Genomic DNA, 16887 nt, shown 5'->3' with positions numbered 1-16887 from the left:
TGGGCAGATCAAAGTATGCAATTGAATAAAAGATAATTTCCAAGGCCGGCTACTTGATACCTCTTCCAAAAGCTTAGCAAAAAGACGATATTTACTGAAGTCCTTTATTCTTTATTTTGTTACTAACTACTGTTTTCCTTCTTTCTGGTAATCACTTATCGGTCTACTTAAGGAATAGAAGCTTGAGCCTAAAGGTACTTCATCTTACAATTTAGGCCAGTTGAAGAGTATGTCTTCCCTTGAAAGAGAACTGCTGGATGGTTGAAAGTGGTTGGCGCAGTGCAGTCGGCCATGATTATTCAATGGTTTGTCATGGTCAGGGTTTTCGTTTCCTGTGCAACCCTAGCCCGGGTTTACCTCTTGACGATGATGATGACTCGTAAGGTTTTACATCTGTTCCTACCAGAATGGAGGACTGAATTTTTCTTTTTGACCATAAAAAGGAAAAAGTGAATTTCTGGTGACGCGGTAATGTTGAAAACAAATGATGAAGAGCTCGGTGTCTTCCTATTTAGGGTTCTATGCTTTTTGAGAGGAATACATGTTGGTCATGGACCTTCCTCTTTTTTGGTTGTACAGCTTCATTCAATTTCAGAAAAGACTAAGCCATGATTTCTGATTTTCTATGTTCAGCCTAGATCCTTCCTGAGAGTTATTGGGAACTTGATGGACCCAGCATAAATGCTGGTATCTGTGGATATTGTAGCGTGCCAGTCAAATATATGCCTGATTTTCAAAAATGAATAACCATTGCTCTTCAGTAGTTGGGTAAAACAACTATGAAGCAGGAAAATGAGGTTGTGATGATGGTCCATGCACATGTTGTAGTTAGTATTGTCCGGCAGGCTAGCTACTATAAAATAGCTTCAGACTTCTCATCACATGAATAAGAACAAGGCCCACTGCTGTGTTATGTTTTATTTCATCTGTTCCATCTCCATCTTGTTCTGCACATTGCATATCTCTTTGCATCTGCACTTTTTCCTGCACAATACATTAGTTTTTTTATGAATGTATTGCAATTTCAAATATCTAAGAATTCCCCCCCCCCCCCCCCCCCCAATTCCCTGCCATTCCTTTGCTTTCTTACTTGAAACTGAGAGTTCACATATAGCATTCAATTGTGCTCTATGCAGAAGAAGACACAAGAGGATGGTAGAGTCCTTCCTGAGTTTGCAGATGCAGAAGAAGGTATAAATTTCTCTCATATTCTCTCCTTTGAGTATGCATCCTTGGCAGCACTTTAGTTTTATTATGGTTTAGTTTAGGACTTTGAAACTTCTAGCATACTTACTTTATGTTGCTGGAAGTATTATAAAGTTCATTGCTTTATCCTTTTATTTGTGACCTTGGCATTATGACACTAACAGTGTTTTCCACTTGCAGAGCAACTTTATGAATGGCTGAACCTTAAGATGGAGAGCCACTTGAACCAGGAGAGAAGTAAGTAACTGTTAGATGCTTTCATCTTCATCTAAGTCAATTTGTTTTGCAAGGACTTGTCCATCACTAATTTGATATTTTCCTTTAAACAAGTTGGAAGCATTATTCAATTTTCCAGTGTCTAGTCATAGCACCTTTGATGGAGCAACAGATGAACTCTTAAACATAAATTCTAGCACATGGGAGTTATTATCTTTTTTTTTGTAATACATATGCTTGTTCTCATTAAAAATTAGCTCTCACTTGCCCCAGTGGTGATTTCTAAAATTCTGCCTATTGCAAAATTGGCCTTTGGGTGATTATCCTGCAATCTGTTTTCATCAGCATGTTTAATAGGTGAATTATATTTTGTTAATAAAGACTACCCTGATTCATAAAAATAGGTCAAACACTTGGATTATTTTCTAAAATTCATGCACATTGATAATCTATTGCACTATTCAAGGTGCACATGGGATGTATGGCTATCTTTCTCCAATAAATCACTGTAACGTGGCTGAATTGGAACTTGTCCATTTTCAGATGTTCTATGATGGATGTCTATGTGCCTTTTTGGTGGTTAACTTTCTTTTGTACCCTTGTGCAGTTCGTCATTATGAAGTGGTATATTTAATCCATCAGGATCGAGTAGAAGAGGTTGAGGATGTAGTTTCAAAATTTCAAGGTGGGCATATATGCATAACCCATTTGCTTAGTTATTGGATTGATTTCATTTGACATGTTCCTTTTGAGAAACTTGGGGTTCCTGTCTCATGCTTTCATTTGTTTTATACATATTTAAGCATTTCATTAGTTAAAAAAGTTGTCATCTTATTATAATGGCCAAAAACAAATGTTGTGTGGATAATTTGCAAGGTACTCATGTGTATTTACATTCAAAAGGTCAAACAAATTCAAGGTCTTGCTAGACTGAATTGGTCCACTGGTAAGTTTACCAAGGACACATTTTTACAGGCCAACATGACATCCATTTACGTGAAAGAAGCAGAGATAATGTTGAGCTACCTTTTACATGTAAACCAATAGATTAAGTGCCTTCTATGCTTCAATAATGGAAAATATGCAAAATATCACAATACCTATCTCTCTCAGCATGTGTATATGCACGTTTACATGTCAACTGTTGAAGAAGCAAAACTCTTCATTGAAGCTTTACTATTTGTCTGAGGGACTCTGACCATCTGGGTATTTGAATCAGTAAGACTTACTGAGCCATAGAAATTTTCTGGTCCCATTTTGGAATCTATCAAGGTTGGGATTTTCTTGCCTTACTCTGAATGGGTTTTGTCATGTGAAAATTGATTCATTGAGTCAAGGCGTTGTTGGAGTTGAGAACATCTGGCAGACTTGGACTTGTTAAACTTAGCCCATGCCTCTGGGAAATTTAATTTTGATGATATTAAGTAGTAGTTTTATCCATTTCTTGAAGTCTTGATTTGGATAATAATCTTATTAGTTCAAGTTTAGCTCAGCTGAGTTGGATGGTAGGCTTAGACTTGAGATTGGAATTTGTTAAGCTGGAGTTTCATATGCTATTTACTTCGATGAAAATTGAAATCATCTGTTATTTTATGCTGTAGAGAATGAAATCAATAGTCTCATATTTTCTACCATTTTATTTCTGAGCATGGGAACTGTTTCAAGGGGATGCCAGGAAAGACGATTAGGGGCTTTGCGGTACAAAATATTGTTCTTCAAAATTATTCTTACGTGTGCCACAGGGCATACGAGGGTTCCGTTTGATAAGTCCGTCAGTGTGTTACTTTGATTCCCAACAGCTCTATGCTGGACTATTCTTTGCGATCCATTTAGGCCCTAGATCTTTTTTCTTTTCTTTTTTTTCATTGAAAGTAACAGTGATGTGATTTTTGTTTAGTCTGAAAGTTGAGCTAACCCACCTTCTTCACTGCAAATATTGGTATTTCTAGGACGTTTTGATTAACTTGGTAATTGAATTATTTTCTCATCTATGATTTGCAGACTTTGTAAAGGAGAAAAATGGCAAGATCTGGAGGCTGAACAACTGGGGCCTCCGGCAACTCGCATACAAGATAAAGAAAACTACTCATGCCAACTACATACTAATGAATTTTGAGTTGGAAGCAAAGTGGATAGATGAGTTCAAAAGTTTGTTGGACAAAGATGAAAGGATCATCCGGCATCTTGTGATGAAGAGAGACGAAGCAATCACCGAAGATTGCCCACCACCTCCAGAGTTTCACACCGTATATTCAAATGGCATGGAGGAGGAAGATGACTATTTTGGTGATGATGCTGAGGGTGATGAGCAGTACTTGGATGAAGAGGATGAGTTGGAAATGGTAACGTACGTTGATGGAGAAGACGAAGATGGTGATGGGGAGGACTGGAAAAAGTTGGATATTACAGGAGAAGGATTGAGAAAAGGTCGAAAGTCAGAGAAGATAGCAAGGTAGTTCGTTTCTCTTCTTGCTCTTGCTTTTCTAATATGGCTTGGCAATGGAGACTACAGATCATATCATGAAAGCAAGATACCATTAGACGTGTTGCAGTTTGAAGGCATGAGAAATCAAATATAGTTTTAGTAACACTGATCTCTCCACAACATTGTGTGTGTGTCTGAGAGAGAAAGAGAGAGAGAGAGAGAGTTTGACTTGTTTCATTAATCAGCTCGAGAAAACCTTAGTCGGTCAAAGATCGAACCAAAATCAACCAGCTTAATTGGTTGTATATACTTCTATGCTTACCTGAATATGTTGATTCAACAGCCTCATTCCTAATTGATTCAGATATTAGAGGTTTTCACTCTAATCCCTGCATCAAGATCTAAATAATATGAGTCTCAAAAAGAAAAAGAAAAAAAGAAAAAGCAAACAAGGCAGAATGGAGAATAACTGTAAAGGAAAAGGGAAATGCAAGGAAACAATCATGGTTTTCATTCAACTAATGACTGATTACAAATGAGGCTTGATGCCCTCTGCAAATACTAAATGGTGTATCTATAGATCTAGTTCTGAAAAAAAAAAAAAAGTAAATAAAACCCCAAAATTTTGGAACCGGATCTTCTGTCTTGGCTCTGCATCGTTTTCCCTGGGTTACTCACAGTTGGTAACAAATGAACTCTAGAGAAAAATGCTTACATTGCTAAACCTCATCAAACACTCGTCATTGATAAATGAGTCAGGATCACCTGTCTTGATGCAATGATGTCAAATATGTTTTATTTCAGGAATAAGGAAGGTGGAAATTTGGGTTATAAGCTCATTGAGCCAAGCTTGACTCAACTTACTAAATTGCAAAATCAAAAGTCGTTTTCTTACATGTAATCAAGAAAATTCTATACATGATTTGGATTCGATTCTTCTAGTTGGTAGGATTGATGCGGATGAGTTACTATGTGTCGTTGGATCAATTCCCGTGGGTGCTCAGCATCTGTGGCGTTTGGGGCACAGTCTCCACTCTAGGCCTCGATGCCTAGAGCAGGGAAAAGAAAAGGGGGAGGCCATGGAATTGATTGGATCTGATTTGGATCCCGTAACTGATTACATCAAACCATTTTCACATGTGAAACTCAAGTAAAACGAGAAAAGTTAATGTTTTTAAAACATTACATTACCATTAGGTGGGGAGATTAAGATTTTTTTTTTGTTCAATGGTGCATTAAATATATAATTATAAAAATTTTAGTTGGCCTTAGGGCATTGACCCGGGTCTCGCAGGTAGGGCTGCGCAACAAGTCAAGCTAACTTGGACTCGACTCGAACTCTCTCGAAAAAAACTCGACTCATTTATAAACGAGCAGAGTTCGAGCTTGCAAAGATACTCGAAACGATCAATGGGTCGAGTACGAGTTTCAAGAACTCGACTTGACTTGTAAAGCGGTATTCTATATAATATTTCCAAAACCAGTTCATTGAATCACCGGTTTTTAACTTTTAAAATAAAAACAAATTTTCACAAGTTACATAAGTTAACACTTAAACGAGTTACATGAGTTAACACTTACATAAGTTAAAAGAGTTAATGCTTACATGAGTTAATGCTACACGACTTAGATGAGTTAAATAAGTTGAGTTGGAGCTCGATTTTGTGTAGTCGAGTCGAGCTCAAGCTTGTTATAAGGAGCTTGACTCGAGTTTTTGAGCCGAGTCGACGTTGAGCTAGCCAAGCTCGGGCTTGACTCAGCTCGTGTGCGGTTCTACTCTTACGCGGTTATATATAAACTATATATGAAACAATAACATATCAAACAAATCTAAAAAGCGTTAGCCCCAAAGGCATGAGATCCAGTTTCGTGTTGGATCCAAGTGCTTTTCCGATCCAACCCACGGGGAAGGAAGTGTCGTAATTAAGAGCTGCTCGGAGGTGGACAGGTTCTGGTAATTTCTATTACTATGAAAGTAATTTCTGCGCGTTGTTAGAGGCGAAGTTGGTCATTTGGTTCCCGCCCTGCTTTGCGCGCATTTTTCGCACGGCGGTCTGAATATCAGAACCTCACTCCCTGGTCGCCTCCATAACTGACTCTCTCTCTCTCTCTCTGAACTTCAGAGTTCAATCGTAGAAGAAGAGACGCCATGTTCTACTCTCATCAATTGCTCTCGAGGAAGGCCCCTCTCGGCCAAATATGGTCTCTCTTTCTTTCTTTCTGTCGGTTCTCTCTTTTGTGTGGAGTCGGCCGATCCTGAATTTCTCTCTGTGTTTTCCGTTGAAGGATGGCGGCAACCATGCAGGCGAAGCTCAACCGGAGAATACTTAGCAAGATCAACATCGTCGACATCTGGTAACCCGACCGCCTCTCTTCAATAATCCCGTCTGATTTTCTCTCCGATCGCCTCTTAGACCTCGAATCTGATGATCACTAGCGAGCAAATCCTGAATCCTGCCATCCCTCTCGCGCTCCGCCTCTCTGGAATCCTCATGGGTAATCTCTTCTCGGTTTCTCGTCCGAATCCGAAACTTTCACCCGTTCCTGCTCTAACTTCTCCATGTCATCATCAGGCGGAGTGGTGATCGTATACAACCGGAAGGTGAAGCTTCTCTACGGTAAGATCTCGCAGCCGGCCGTCCTCCTCGATCATCAGCATTTTCACTTTTGTTCGTATTAATTCGCGAGTATCTCTTACTTGACCTTCGTCTCTGTTTCTGCAGAGGACGTGAACCGATTCATGGTGAGGAGAAGGACGTCGCGAGATTCTTTCAATACGGCCGTTTAACTTCAATAAGGGAGCAGATTAACTCTGATCGTAACGTATTTCAGGTCGAGATCAATGCGGCATGGAGGATTGCCACTGAGAATATCGATCCTACTCTCCTTCCTAAAGGAAAAAGCCAAGCGAAGTCGGTCTCCACCTTCCAACTTAATCCTTCATTTATTAATCTGTCCTAATCTCCATTAGTTACTCAGTTAATCTCATCTCATTCCACTTTCACATGTTTGGTTTAGTTTGCTAATTATGATCAATTAGTGAAACATCACCTGACAAGATCGACTCTGTTTCATTTAATACTCTTTTCATTCCTAATCATATTTTCGGTATTTTGAAACAGTGTTCTTAATATCAGAAACTAAACCGAATTGATCAGGTTGACAATTCGGCAGCGATTCAACTAAAATCGGTTATGATATATATAAACCGCACTTTCTGCATCTTGAAAACAGTGTTGTAAAACTTCGAAACTGATTTAAATTGGTTAGGCTGACTCAAGAATTTAGCTAAATGCGTCATAGAATTGGCAAAAATGATTTGTTATATATGTTTTAAGAAATAAAAATACATAAAATAATTTAATAAACTTTTTATAAATAATTAAAATAAATAATATACATGTGAAACCATTGTATTGGATGATAAATAAACTCGATTTGCCACCAATTCAGTAAGCCGGTTCAGAACGTTTTTACAACATTGGCCAGGGGCCAAGGCCGTCTATCAGTAATCCAGCTCTTGGGGCATGACCATTACATACATGAATTTATAAAAAATATACATTTAAGGATGCATTGTTAAGTAAATTGTTGCAGGTACGAAGCAGTAACCATGAAGAACGACGGAAAGGAATTGGAAGAGAATTTTCGTTTCTCCATGGTACATTGTCGGTTGACCCTCAGATTTTCTTTCCTGGTTTTCCGCTCATTTATCCAGATATCACGAGATAATCCCGGGTATAGGTGTGTAAATGAATCCTATTCGTACCTGAAGCGGGGTTCAGGTTTTGATGTGCTAGGATTGCATGTCCATTGGACTCGCTAAGAAATCGTCGCAAATATGAATTCTAATTCGATTAGGGATCGGACTTAAATTTTCTTGCTGGATGATACTAGCAAAATCCGCATACGAATCAGATACCATATAATATCCAAATAGCTGTTGTTAATTTACATAAAAAGATCTTACTGCTACACGCATTTCTAACACGTAAAACTAAAAGGTTAAAATGGTAGTATGAAAAGCGTGAAAATGTGACAACATTTCGAATAGAACTAGCATTTTGGGCCTTGTTTCTAAAGAGAAATTTCATTTTGCAGCATTCCTTATTTGCTTTTGCTTTCGTAATTTGATGAATGTTTTACTTTTCATAATTGTCAAATAAGGGCCTAACTTGAAATTCTATTAGGTTGAAAAAAAAAAACATTGGCTGCAATTTTTTTCAATATTATTCTTTTTCACACTAACTTACGTTTTTATTGCTTTAGCAAAGATTTTTTTTACCCTGTGTTACTAAAATTTGTGCTTCAGGCTCTTCTTTCTCAGGTCCTAATTATAAAAAATGAATTTTCTCAAATTATATGCAAGAGGTAAGCTCTAAAAGGGTCCCTTTTTCTTATCTATTTTGTCCGCTGCTTCGAGCCTGCGTTGGGAAGATGGGTGGACATTTCACCACCTCGAGTGGCCTTTATGTAGTTCTATTGAAAATGAAGGTGCCTTGCCTTGCGAGGGCCTGAAGTGGGAGTTGCTTCCCTTCCCTCGTCCTAACGAACTTTGCCCTTGCGTGTAATTTTCCTTGCAGAGATTGGACGATTTGGAGCTGCCGGAGACCGGAGGGTGGGACGGGACTCAACCCTACCAAGGTCTTTCCTGATCCTTACCACTTCCTTTATGACCAAAAGTTCCCTGCCTTCTAGCAATTAAGGCGCATTCTTTGGTTTAGGCGCTTCCATAAGGAGGTTAAGTGGTCATTTGGTTTCACCTTTACGTAGGGTTAAAGCAATTTCTTATTTACTGACCGAGATGCCCACGAGTGCTTCGAAATATGACGAACGTATTTCCAAAGGAAGAGGACTCAGGACAGGAACAAAATTGTCCTTGATTAAAATGGCAGTTCCCTCCTTCAGCCCGCCCGCCCGCCCACTGCCGTGGCTGGGATTACAGCCACTGCTTGATTAGTTGTTATTTGCATATCATATCCGTCAGGTATCAGAATCTTGGGAAAACCGTGCATATTAATATGTATCGACCAGTATCAAGCCGTACTGACTTACAAGTGAGATTTATTTTCCAAATATTATTTTATTAAGATATTGCTTTATGGCATAAAATTGCACAACTAAAATTTGCCCTTCCATGCCGTTTTAGTCAAATTGGACCACATTCCCATTTTCAACCCGGTAACAAATGAGACAGCGTTGACAGCTTGCCTATACACATATAATTCAGTTTTAAATGAATCGAGTCGGAGAAAACTTTACTTTCATCAATTGTAAAAGAAAAATTATGTTTCTTGCTATTATTTAATTTATAATTGTTTATCTTAAATCCAACAATAGTAATAAAATGCACACACTCTCTCCAATATATATAGACGAGCCAAGCAGAGCCTAGGTTTTATCATAGCCAAGCAAAACCTAGATGGATTAGACCTAAGATATAAAGAGAAGATATGAGAAAATACCTCTCGCGTAATAACTAATCAGGGGTTCTATGTTCGAAGAGAGACAAGTAGCCATAGTAAGTGAATTCACTAAGTGGGCAAGCCTCATACATCTAGAAAAGATCGGTATCTTCTTTATCGCTGAAAGAAATCATTTTCTCATTTTCTAGAAAATACAGTAAGAGTTCACACTCCATAATCGACAATCGTTTCGGTGATAATCTTTTTTGTATCTAAGGTTATTGAGTGGTATCTTCGTTGTAATTAAAGATTACTGAGTCACATGACCTCCGTTGGTGTTCAATGTTGTGCAGCTGACCCTACCAACATCACCTTGCCCGACGATTTCCCCTCGTACATAGAGGATGACGAGCAGTGCCATACTTTCGACAGGTAATGCAATAGTTATTCTAGTTGCAAATTAAAGGTTCGCCAAACATACGAAACGTCCAAACGGATCGAATTCGGTGTGCAGAAAAAGCAAAACCCTGGAAGTGGAAACATATGATATTCATTTAATCCTTGCATAGCGCTTTACAAAGCGACATGAAATGCAATAAGTGACTTAGCATAATGAGTCAATGAAGATCTTCTTGTCCACCTGGAAGACCAGTCGGGGAAGAGGATTCAAAAGAGTTTTTTTCATCTTTTGTCGATCAAGAGGCTACGTTGATAAAATCCTGATTTTTCTTCTTATCTCTGATTGACAGACCAGTGACAAATTTGGTCCTACCTTCTAATATCGATCACAAGACATTTCTACCTTTAACTTATGGATCAAAGTAGTTTTGAGACTAAATTTATTGACATAACTGTTTTTATTTCAAGAGGAGGACATTAGTAGCCCTAAAAATGAATAGACAAAGTAATAAGAATGACATACAAGTATCTAAGGAATTTCATACAAGTATTAATGGAATTGTAGAACAAATCCATGGTCCAATGGATGAATTTGTTTCAAAATTGCAAAATTTTATATCGCCAAGTGAATTCGTCAATTAAAAAAGAAAGGGATGCGTCTTTTTCTTTGTGAACCTTGGACGAATATAATTTGGATAAACACGCTTTAAATTTCATTCGTTCATGATCGACCAGAATTTGTTTCAAGCTAAAGGACAATCTTTTAACTTGAATGTAGATGAAATCAGTGACACGTCCTTTTCCTACTAGACTTGAATATCTTATTTGGACTCTGGAAAAAACTTATACCACAAGCGGGTCTACCTCATTCTTTATCTGCGGGTGATCTCATGCAAGTACAAGAGTTCCTCGTGGGGCCTATAATCTGGGTATATCGTGTCTCCTTTGTAGGCCCTAACAACTATTTTGTACTCTGACCTCCTAACTCTTGTTGGGGGGACTTGATGCTATGCAATGTTAAAGAGATCATTTCTGCTCATGCAAGTACTTTAGATAACCGGATAGAATATGGGCGTGATGACGTGTGCGTCTTATTGATTTGCTTTGCAGGATCGATGTGTTCGGCGAAGGAAGCTTTCCCATCTTTAATTCCGTTGATCAAGATTTCACTCCACCAGATCTACCGACGACTCTCCGCCCTACTCCTGAAGAGCCAAAAGGTAAAGCTTTCTCATGGGACACAGTAGAACCCAATCGTTTGTTAATACATTACTCTTCTTCGAACTCAAAGCACAAGGGTTCAGGTACGACGCAGGTTGATATAAACCAAAAAACTGGATTTGCAAGAAAAATAACATCAAAAACAAATTTCTAAGGAGACCCTGAACTTTAAACTTCTAAGACCACATGCCTAAGGCTTGAAGGTTGCTTGGGTCTAATATGTCATTGCCAAAAATTTTCTACAGTTGCAGCACAAAATATCCTTTTTTTGTTTTCCCTCTAGTGGTTCTCATATAATATCATGGCGAAGCCTACAAACTCGCTATAGAGCAGAGCACTTAGGGGTCGAGATGTTTGGCGTGAAGTTAGAAGCAGGAAACTTAAAATGTTAGTGCTACAGTTTAGTTGTTTATGCAATTAATTAATAGCACGGCCCATCTGAACTCGCTCCCTTGGCGCATGCAGAACTATAAATGGGCCTCTGCAAGATTTCGGCCTAGTTCCCATGTGATTGCTCACTATAGTGGCCTTTTGTATCTAAAATTCTTAACAGAGAGCTTTTGATATATCATTTTTCTCATTTTTAACGGAGTTGGCTATCAAGATTTATGGACTCTCTTCATCCTGGGAGTTTTGTTTTTCTCTGATTCCATTAATAAAATACATTGCCCATGCTACCACACCTATAAAACATTGGCAGTTTTCTCTCCACAACAAGTATAGGTACGTAAATCGGAGCTCATTGGCCTGGGTCATGTTGCGCTGTAGTTGGCAGCTCTCAGCGGCTGCGAGAGGAAGAAGCACCAAGGAATCAAGAACAAGAATATCAAGAAAAGAACGAGGAGAGACGTGAAAAGGTAAGCATATACATATGATGCTTTCGCTTGGGAAGCGTCCTTGGAATAGGTTATTAATTAAAGAGACTCTGTATTACATATCATGACAGGAAAATCAGAATGTACATATGAACAACACGGAGATCCCTAGAAGGCCAAAGAAAAGAGCAAGGGGAGCAGCTACTATATTCGATTATGACATCACCATCATTCCAGGCCAACAGTTCCAGTCTTGGCTTCAGGATGCATCCGATATACTGTGCACAAGAAGAAGTGACAACTCCAAGAAGAAGAGGAAGACGGTAAGATCTCCTCCTGATCTGTATGGTCCTGGTTGAGTCTCAGTTTCAAGATCTATTCAAAACTCTGTCAGGCCATGCCGCCTGCAGATGGAAATTTCTTCGTTCCTTCTCGTTCACTTCCTTTTACAAAACACTTATGATGAGCTTTTTCAGACTTTCAGTAATGATTCCCAACTTATTAGTCATTTTCAACCCCTTTTCAAGTTTTTTTAATCCGTTTGTCCCTTTTATGAGGTGGAATTTAGACCTATATATCCAGCCGTCCAAGTAACACAATAGAAATTAAGACGTGGTGGGTAGGACAAAGACATCCTCACCTTTGACACCGTAACAGGGAAAACTGTCAACGTCTCGATGTGCTTTCTCCTGACAAATAGGGAGAATCGTTTGTTTCTTATTCGTTATGAAACTCTGGATGGATGTGATTTTGATGCTCAAAATTCTAGGAACTGACAATGGACATAATAGTGCTCATGATTCTCTCGCATTTGTTTTACTACTGGCAGCTTGTTATGTTATTAGTGGCACTTAATGCATATCACTGAGTATGAATTTCTTTCTTATGTGTTTCTTGATCTGTAACTAGAAAGAAAAATAAAATGGAATAGTGTGGGCTGCTTATGTTTAGATTGTCATAAGATCCTATTTGCCTGTAGGAAAACTATATTGACATCATTGTGACAGATATCATTCTCAGGCTTTTGTTGGCAACTATTTTCTCAAGTAGTGATCAAAAGTGCTTTGGTTTTCTCAAGGAAGTCTCAAAATTTCAAAAATTTTAAATAATAAAAAACTGTAAAATTTTGAATTTTGCATTAAAAAAAATTATGTATATGCAAATTAGTTAAAAAATGTTAGAAGAAACAAAAATAATTAAATACGTTTGTGAATATCTCACAAGAATATCATAATATTTTTCATTCTGCAATATTTTCAGAATATTGCAATAACTTTTTATTACTTTTTTTGGTGATACCATCTCAACATTATGAGAGTATTATTAGAAAATATCGCTGGTATTTGAGATAGTGACTTATATCAACTGCTTCATATACTTTGAAGAGTACTTATTTTTAATAAGATTTTCTGAAAAATTAAGCATTACCATGTGTTTTTCTACATTTATTTTCCTATCCGTTTTGTTTAGGTCCAAAGTCATCCTTCAAGCAATGGCAAGATTGCCTGCTTGACCACCTTTGGTACTTTGTACAGCCATTTCCGCTGTTTACAACTTCTAAGAATTTGTCATGGTTGACGAGATGTGACGGATAAAAACTTGAAAAGGGAATCTGAAATGTGAAAGAATGGCTAACAAGGAGAGACAAATTGAGCTCATGCCTTGCAGTGCATTTCTTGACACTTTTGCAGTCCTCTATTTATCGACCATTCATCAAAATCAGCAAGCTCATGGAATTACCTATGACGGGTGTTGTGTACAAGCCGGATTGTGCGTCTTCAGAGATTTGGTATCCGCCTCCGCTTTTAGCGCTCTGGAGAAAATGTTTGCAGCTACCAACTAGAGAAGTTTCCGGTTTGTTTTCTAAAGTGACGAAAGAAACATCAATTTGTCTACCTGTTTATTTTTCTCTTTTATCCTCTATTTGTCTTGTCCCATCGCATTCACTTAACTGCTTTTTTGTGACAGAAAAAAGTTCGCTGCCACCACAGCCGTCGTCACCGCCTCCTCGACGCGGTCCACTATCATCATCTCAATCCTTACACAGAAGAATCTCACAACAAGAACCAGGATCTGATGTGAGCAATTTTTCCCATGCTAATTCACTATGGTAACCGATAATTATATGCAAAACAGTGTTCCATAACAACCTTACTCTTTTCTTTTAATTGGTCACCGATTCATTAGTAGTTTTCTGGTGTGGTTTAATGAGAAAATTGGAAAACTAAATATTGATCATGAATGTGTTGAAGTAATTCTGATAATGGAACTGTTCTTCAGGTTTCCGAGAGGGAGAGACTTCGCGCGGAGGCTCCTCTTCCATTTGATGGCATGTCACTGTGGGATTCTGGTATACTCATTCCTGTTCGTTTTGTTTTAAATCATGCTAAAAGATGAATATTTTCCCTTTAAAATTTTTAAAAATATATGTCCATTTATTTTTAGCCAAGCTAGGAACTGGCCCAGTCTGGTCTCGTTAATTGACACATAAGGCATGGCAAGTGGAAAACCTTTATAAATCCGAACAAAGTCCGCTTCTTGGCCTAATAACTCAAATGCTTTCATATATATATATATATATCAAGATTCACCAATACTAGGAGATTATGATTGTATAGAGGATTTAAAGAAGAGAAAACGGAGGACAGAGAAAGGTAAATACTATAGTAATAGAAAAAAGGAAGTTAAAAAAGCAGTTTCAAGATAAAATTGGTTCAAGTCATTCTATATATATATATATATATATATAAAGTGTTTTAGTCATTGCCATGTGTAAAATTTACTTTGTTTTAAATAGATGAGAAATTTCACATTAAAAGGGATGACTTTACATTAATTTTTATCAAATGAAAAACAATATATATGTAAGTACGTATGTGTGTGATAGTTAACCAACTTAGTCTTCTAAGTGATTTTCACCCTACCTATTTATTTTATTTCACTCTCTTGCACTTTTTTCCCTTCTTCTTTTTTTCTTTGCACAAATTGAAAAAAATAGTGTCAAAACGGAACTGGTGTTACTCATGTTTCTAGTATTAGATTTACGACGCTGTCTTGTTTGCATGTAAAGATGAAACCTATAAGCACAAAAAAGGGTTATTTTTTCTCTTGGCTGAGTAACCAAGTCGATTTCCTAGATTAATTATTTGGATAAAGATACTTCCAAGACTGAAAGGTTGAGGCTTGAAAAAAAAAAAAGAACACAATGAAGTTTGGAAAATGACAAATAAATCTAATTTGCTTTTTTATTGGATGATAGGAACCATGGACAATGGCTCGGATAAACACTCCATTTCCGGATCACGTCAAACGGAGAAAGAAACAAGGTATGCGAAGTTTGCGCATGTCGTGAGCATGGTCATCATGATCATCTGCTTGAGGAAGTTCATGCAGTGAAAGCACATAAATGCACGAACTTAGTGATGCTAAGAGCCTGAAGCCCACTCAAGTTCAGGATTTTGGTCATGCTATTCTGATGTCCAAACATGTATTGTTAGAAGGGGTTCGTTGCGTGAACATGCTGCTGATGTCCATAATTTTTTTTAGCATGGCTTGGGGTTAATTGAAGTTTTCTTGTCTAGATCATGGGGGTCGAACTCATCATCCATTGGAAAAGACACCATGAAAAGAAAAGCACAGTCATCCGCAAGTGGGCATATGAACAGTTTGGAGAAGGTGATGGAAGACTATGATGAAGAAGCCCGATTTCAGACTGATTACCGTCTCAAGAGGGTATCCGAGCATGGCACCATGGGTAGGAAACTGTTTAACCTTGGGACTATCGTATTGTTGCATCCATGTCATAAGAGAATCATCATCATAAGACAGCAACAAATACTACCACCATCAAAGCTATGTTCATCATCATGCCATGTATGTTGCCGGTCTTCTCTTGCAGACTTGGACGTGGATCACTTGCTGGAGGAGACAGCGCCGACCCAAACGCCAAAGAAAGCACCAGGAATGCCTGCCCTCTCCGTATCCAGAGTCACTCACACAATTGTATCGTAATGTCACTCGCCCTCGTTCAGCATTCATTTTATGTATTTTGTGGGTCAAAATATTTCTGCGGTTCAGAGTTTGCAAGAATAATTCTATTTCAGAAACCAAATTTTTTAGTTTATTTATATTTCAGATTATTATTTTTATATTGAAGTATGTTAGATGTTTTAAACTGTTGTTGGATATTTCGATCTTGTTTTAACATTAAAAAAAAACCTGGTCTGATAATCAACAACTGATGAAAGTCTGGTTTTGAATATTAAAAAGTAGTTGTTTAAAATTGTTTTGATGCTAAAACCAGTTTAAATCGGCATCAGCTTAATTATTCGCCATTAATCTTAGTTTGCCTTATAAATTGTGCTCTTGATTATTTGAAATCGTGGGGCATTTAGGCGGTTGAAGGAGCACTTTGACACCCCAGGTGCCAACCCGATCGAGTCCCTCAACAATTTGACATACGGAATGGATCGAAAAAATGCAGCCAAACTGTTCTACCAAACCTGTGGTATATACGCACTCCAAGGACTCTCTCTCTCTCTCTCTCTCTCTCTCTCTTTCTTGTTTAATGATATACAATATATGATGGTGATTATATTGCAGTCATGGCTTCAAATGGCTTTATAGTTGCAGATCAGGGGCAGCCATACGGAGACATCCTCATCTCAAGAGGACCAAACATGTAAGGTACAAGAAAAAATACCAACTTGCTTATAATGAAACACAGTATCTCAAAATTTAGATGGTTGAGGAGTTCTATCCTCAACCCACAAAAATTTCTTAAGTTTTGGCGCTTCTCCTTCCCTGGTAGTAGAAAAGATTGGGAAAGAAGCCTCGTAGTTCACTGACCATTCAGTTGTTTTAATTCTCACATAGAATGATAATCAATATTCAATTGCTTTTATCCCGAGTAGTTGAGTTCTTGCCTCTTATTCTCCTTTTTTTTCTCCATTTTTGTTCATCTTCTTTTATTCTCCGTGCGAGAGATGTCAACAGGTCAGATTTTGACTCGGATCTGATCGCATGTACTGAACTTGTTCATCGAGTTCAGGATATTTGACTGAGCTGACTTTAAGAATGTAAATTTACTAGATAAGTAAGATCTAGTAGATTTCATAGCGGATGGAGCCCAATTCGAATTCTAAATAATATCTACAATTTTACAGTAAAATTAGAAAAATGGAAAACCTTATTTTGGTAA

The 16887-nt window shown here is 37.8% G+C and overlaps 2 protein-coding genes across 2 annotated transcripts in view; both read left to right on the top strand.

Annotated features, from left to right (window-relative positions):
• The window catches only part of LOC116253942 (uncharacterized), a 4979-nt gene extending 769 nt beyond the window's left edge, over positions 1–4210 (top strand). Inside the window, exons 2-5 of the mRNA XM_031628945.2 lie at positions 1137–1191; positions 1387–1443; positions 2030–2107; positions 3424–4210. Of these exons, the coding sequence (XP_031484805.1) occupies positions 1137–1191; positions 1387–1443; positions 2030–2107; positions 3424–3878 (645 nt within the window). The 3' untranslated portion in view covers positions 3879–4210. The remainder of the gene's footprint in view (positions 1–1136; positions 1192–1386; positions 1444–2029; positions 2108–3423) is intronic.
• A 1786-nt stretch (positions 4211–5996) lies between these two features.
• On the top strand, positions 5997–16372 carry LOC116255272 (sister chromatid cohesion 1 protein 1). Its single transcript, XM_031631047.1, has 20 exons — positions 5997–6049; positions 6134–6202; positions 6285–6343; positions 6421–6465; positions 6571–6590; positions 6680–6759; positions 7445–7508; positions 8431–8491; positions 9606–9684; positions 10762–10871; positions 11641–11729; positions 11819–12010; positions 13379–13541; positions 13656–13765; positions 13968–14037; positions 14947–15013; positions 15269–15441; positions 15586–15694; positions 16082–16194; positions 16290–16372. The coding sequence occupies exons 1-20, from the start codon at positions 5997–5999 to the stop codon at positions 16370–16372; spliced, it is 1809 nt and encodes a 602-aa protein (XP_031486907.1).
• Positions 16373–16887: the final 515 nt, after the last annotated feature.

The sequence above is a fragment of the Nymphaea colorata genome, chromosome 5 (genome assembly GCF_008831285.2).
Source record: "Nymphaea colorata isolate Beijing-Zhang1983 chromosome 5, ASM883128v2, whole genome shotgun sequence".
NCBI lineage: Eukaryota > Viridiplantae > Streptophyta > Magnoliopsida > Nymphaeales > Nymphaeaceae > Nymphaea > Nymphaea colorata.
This window is presented reverse-complemented; position numbering and strand designations above follow the sequence as displayed.

Coding starts and splice junctions, on each gene's coding strand:
- LOC116255272 (XM_031631047.1), top strand. CDS start 5,997: ATGTTCTACTCTCATCAATTGCTCTCGAGGAAGGCCCCTCTCGGCCAA. Junction 6,760..7,444: donor AAAGGAAAAAGCCAAGCGAA/GTCGGTCTCCAC, acceptor AAATTGTTGCAG/GTACGAAGCAGTAACCATGA. Junction 12,011..13,378: donor CCAAGAAGAAGAGGAAGACG/GTAAGATCTCCT, acceptor ACACTTTTGCAG/TCCTCTATTTATCGACCATT.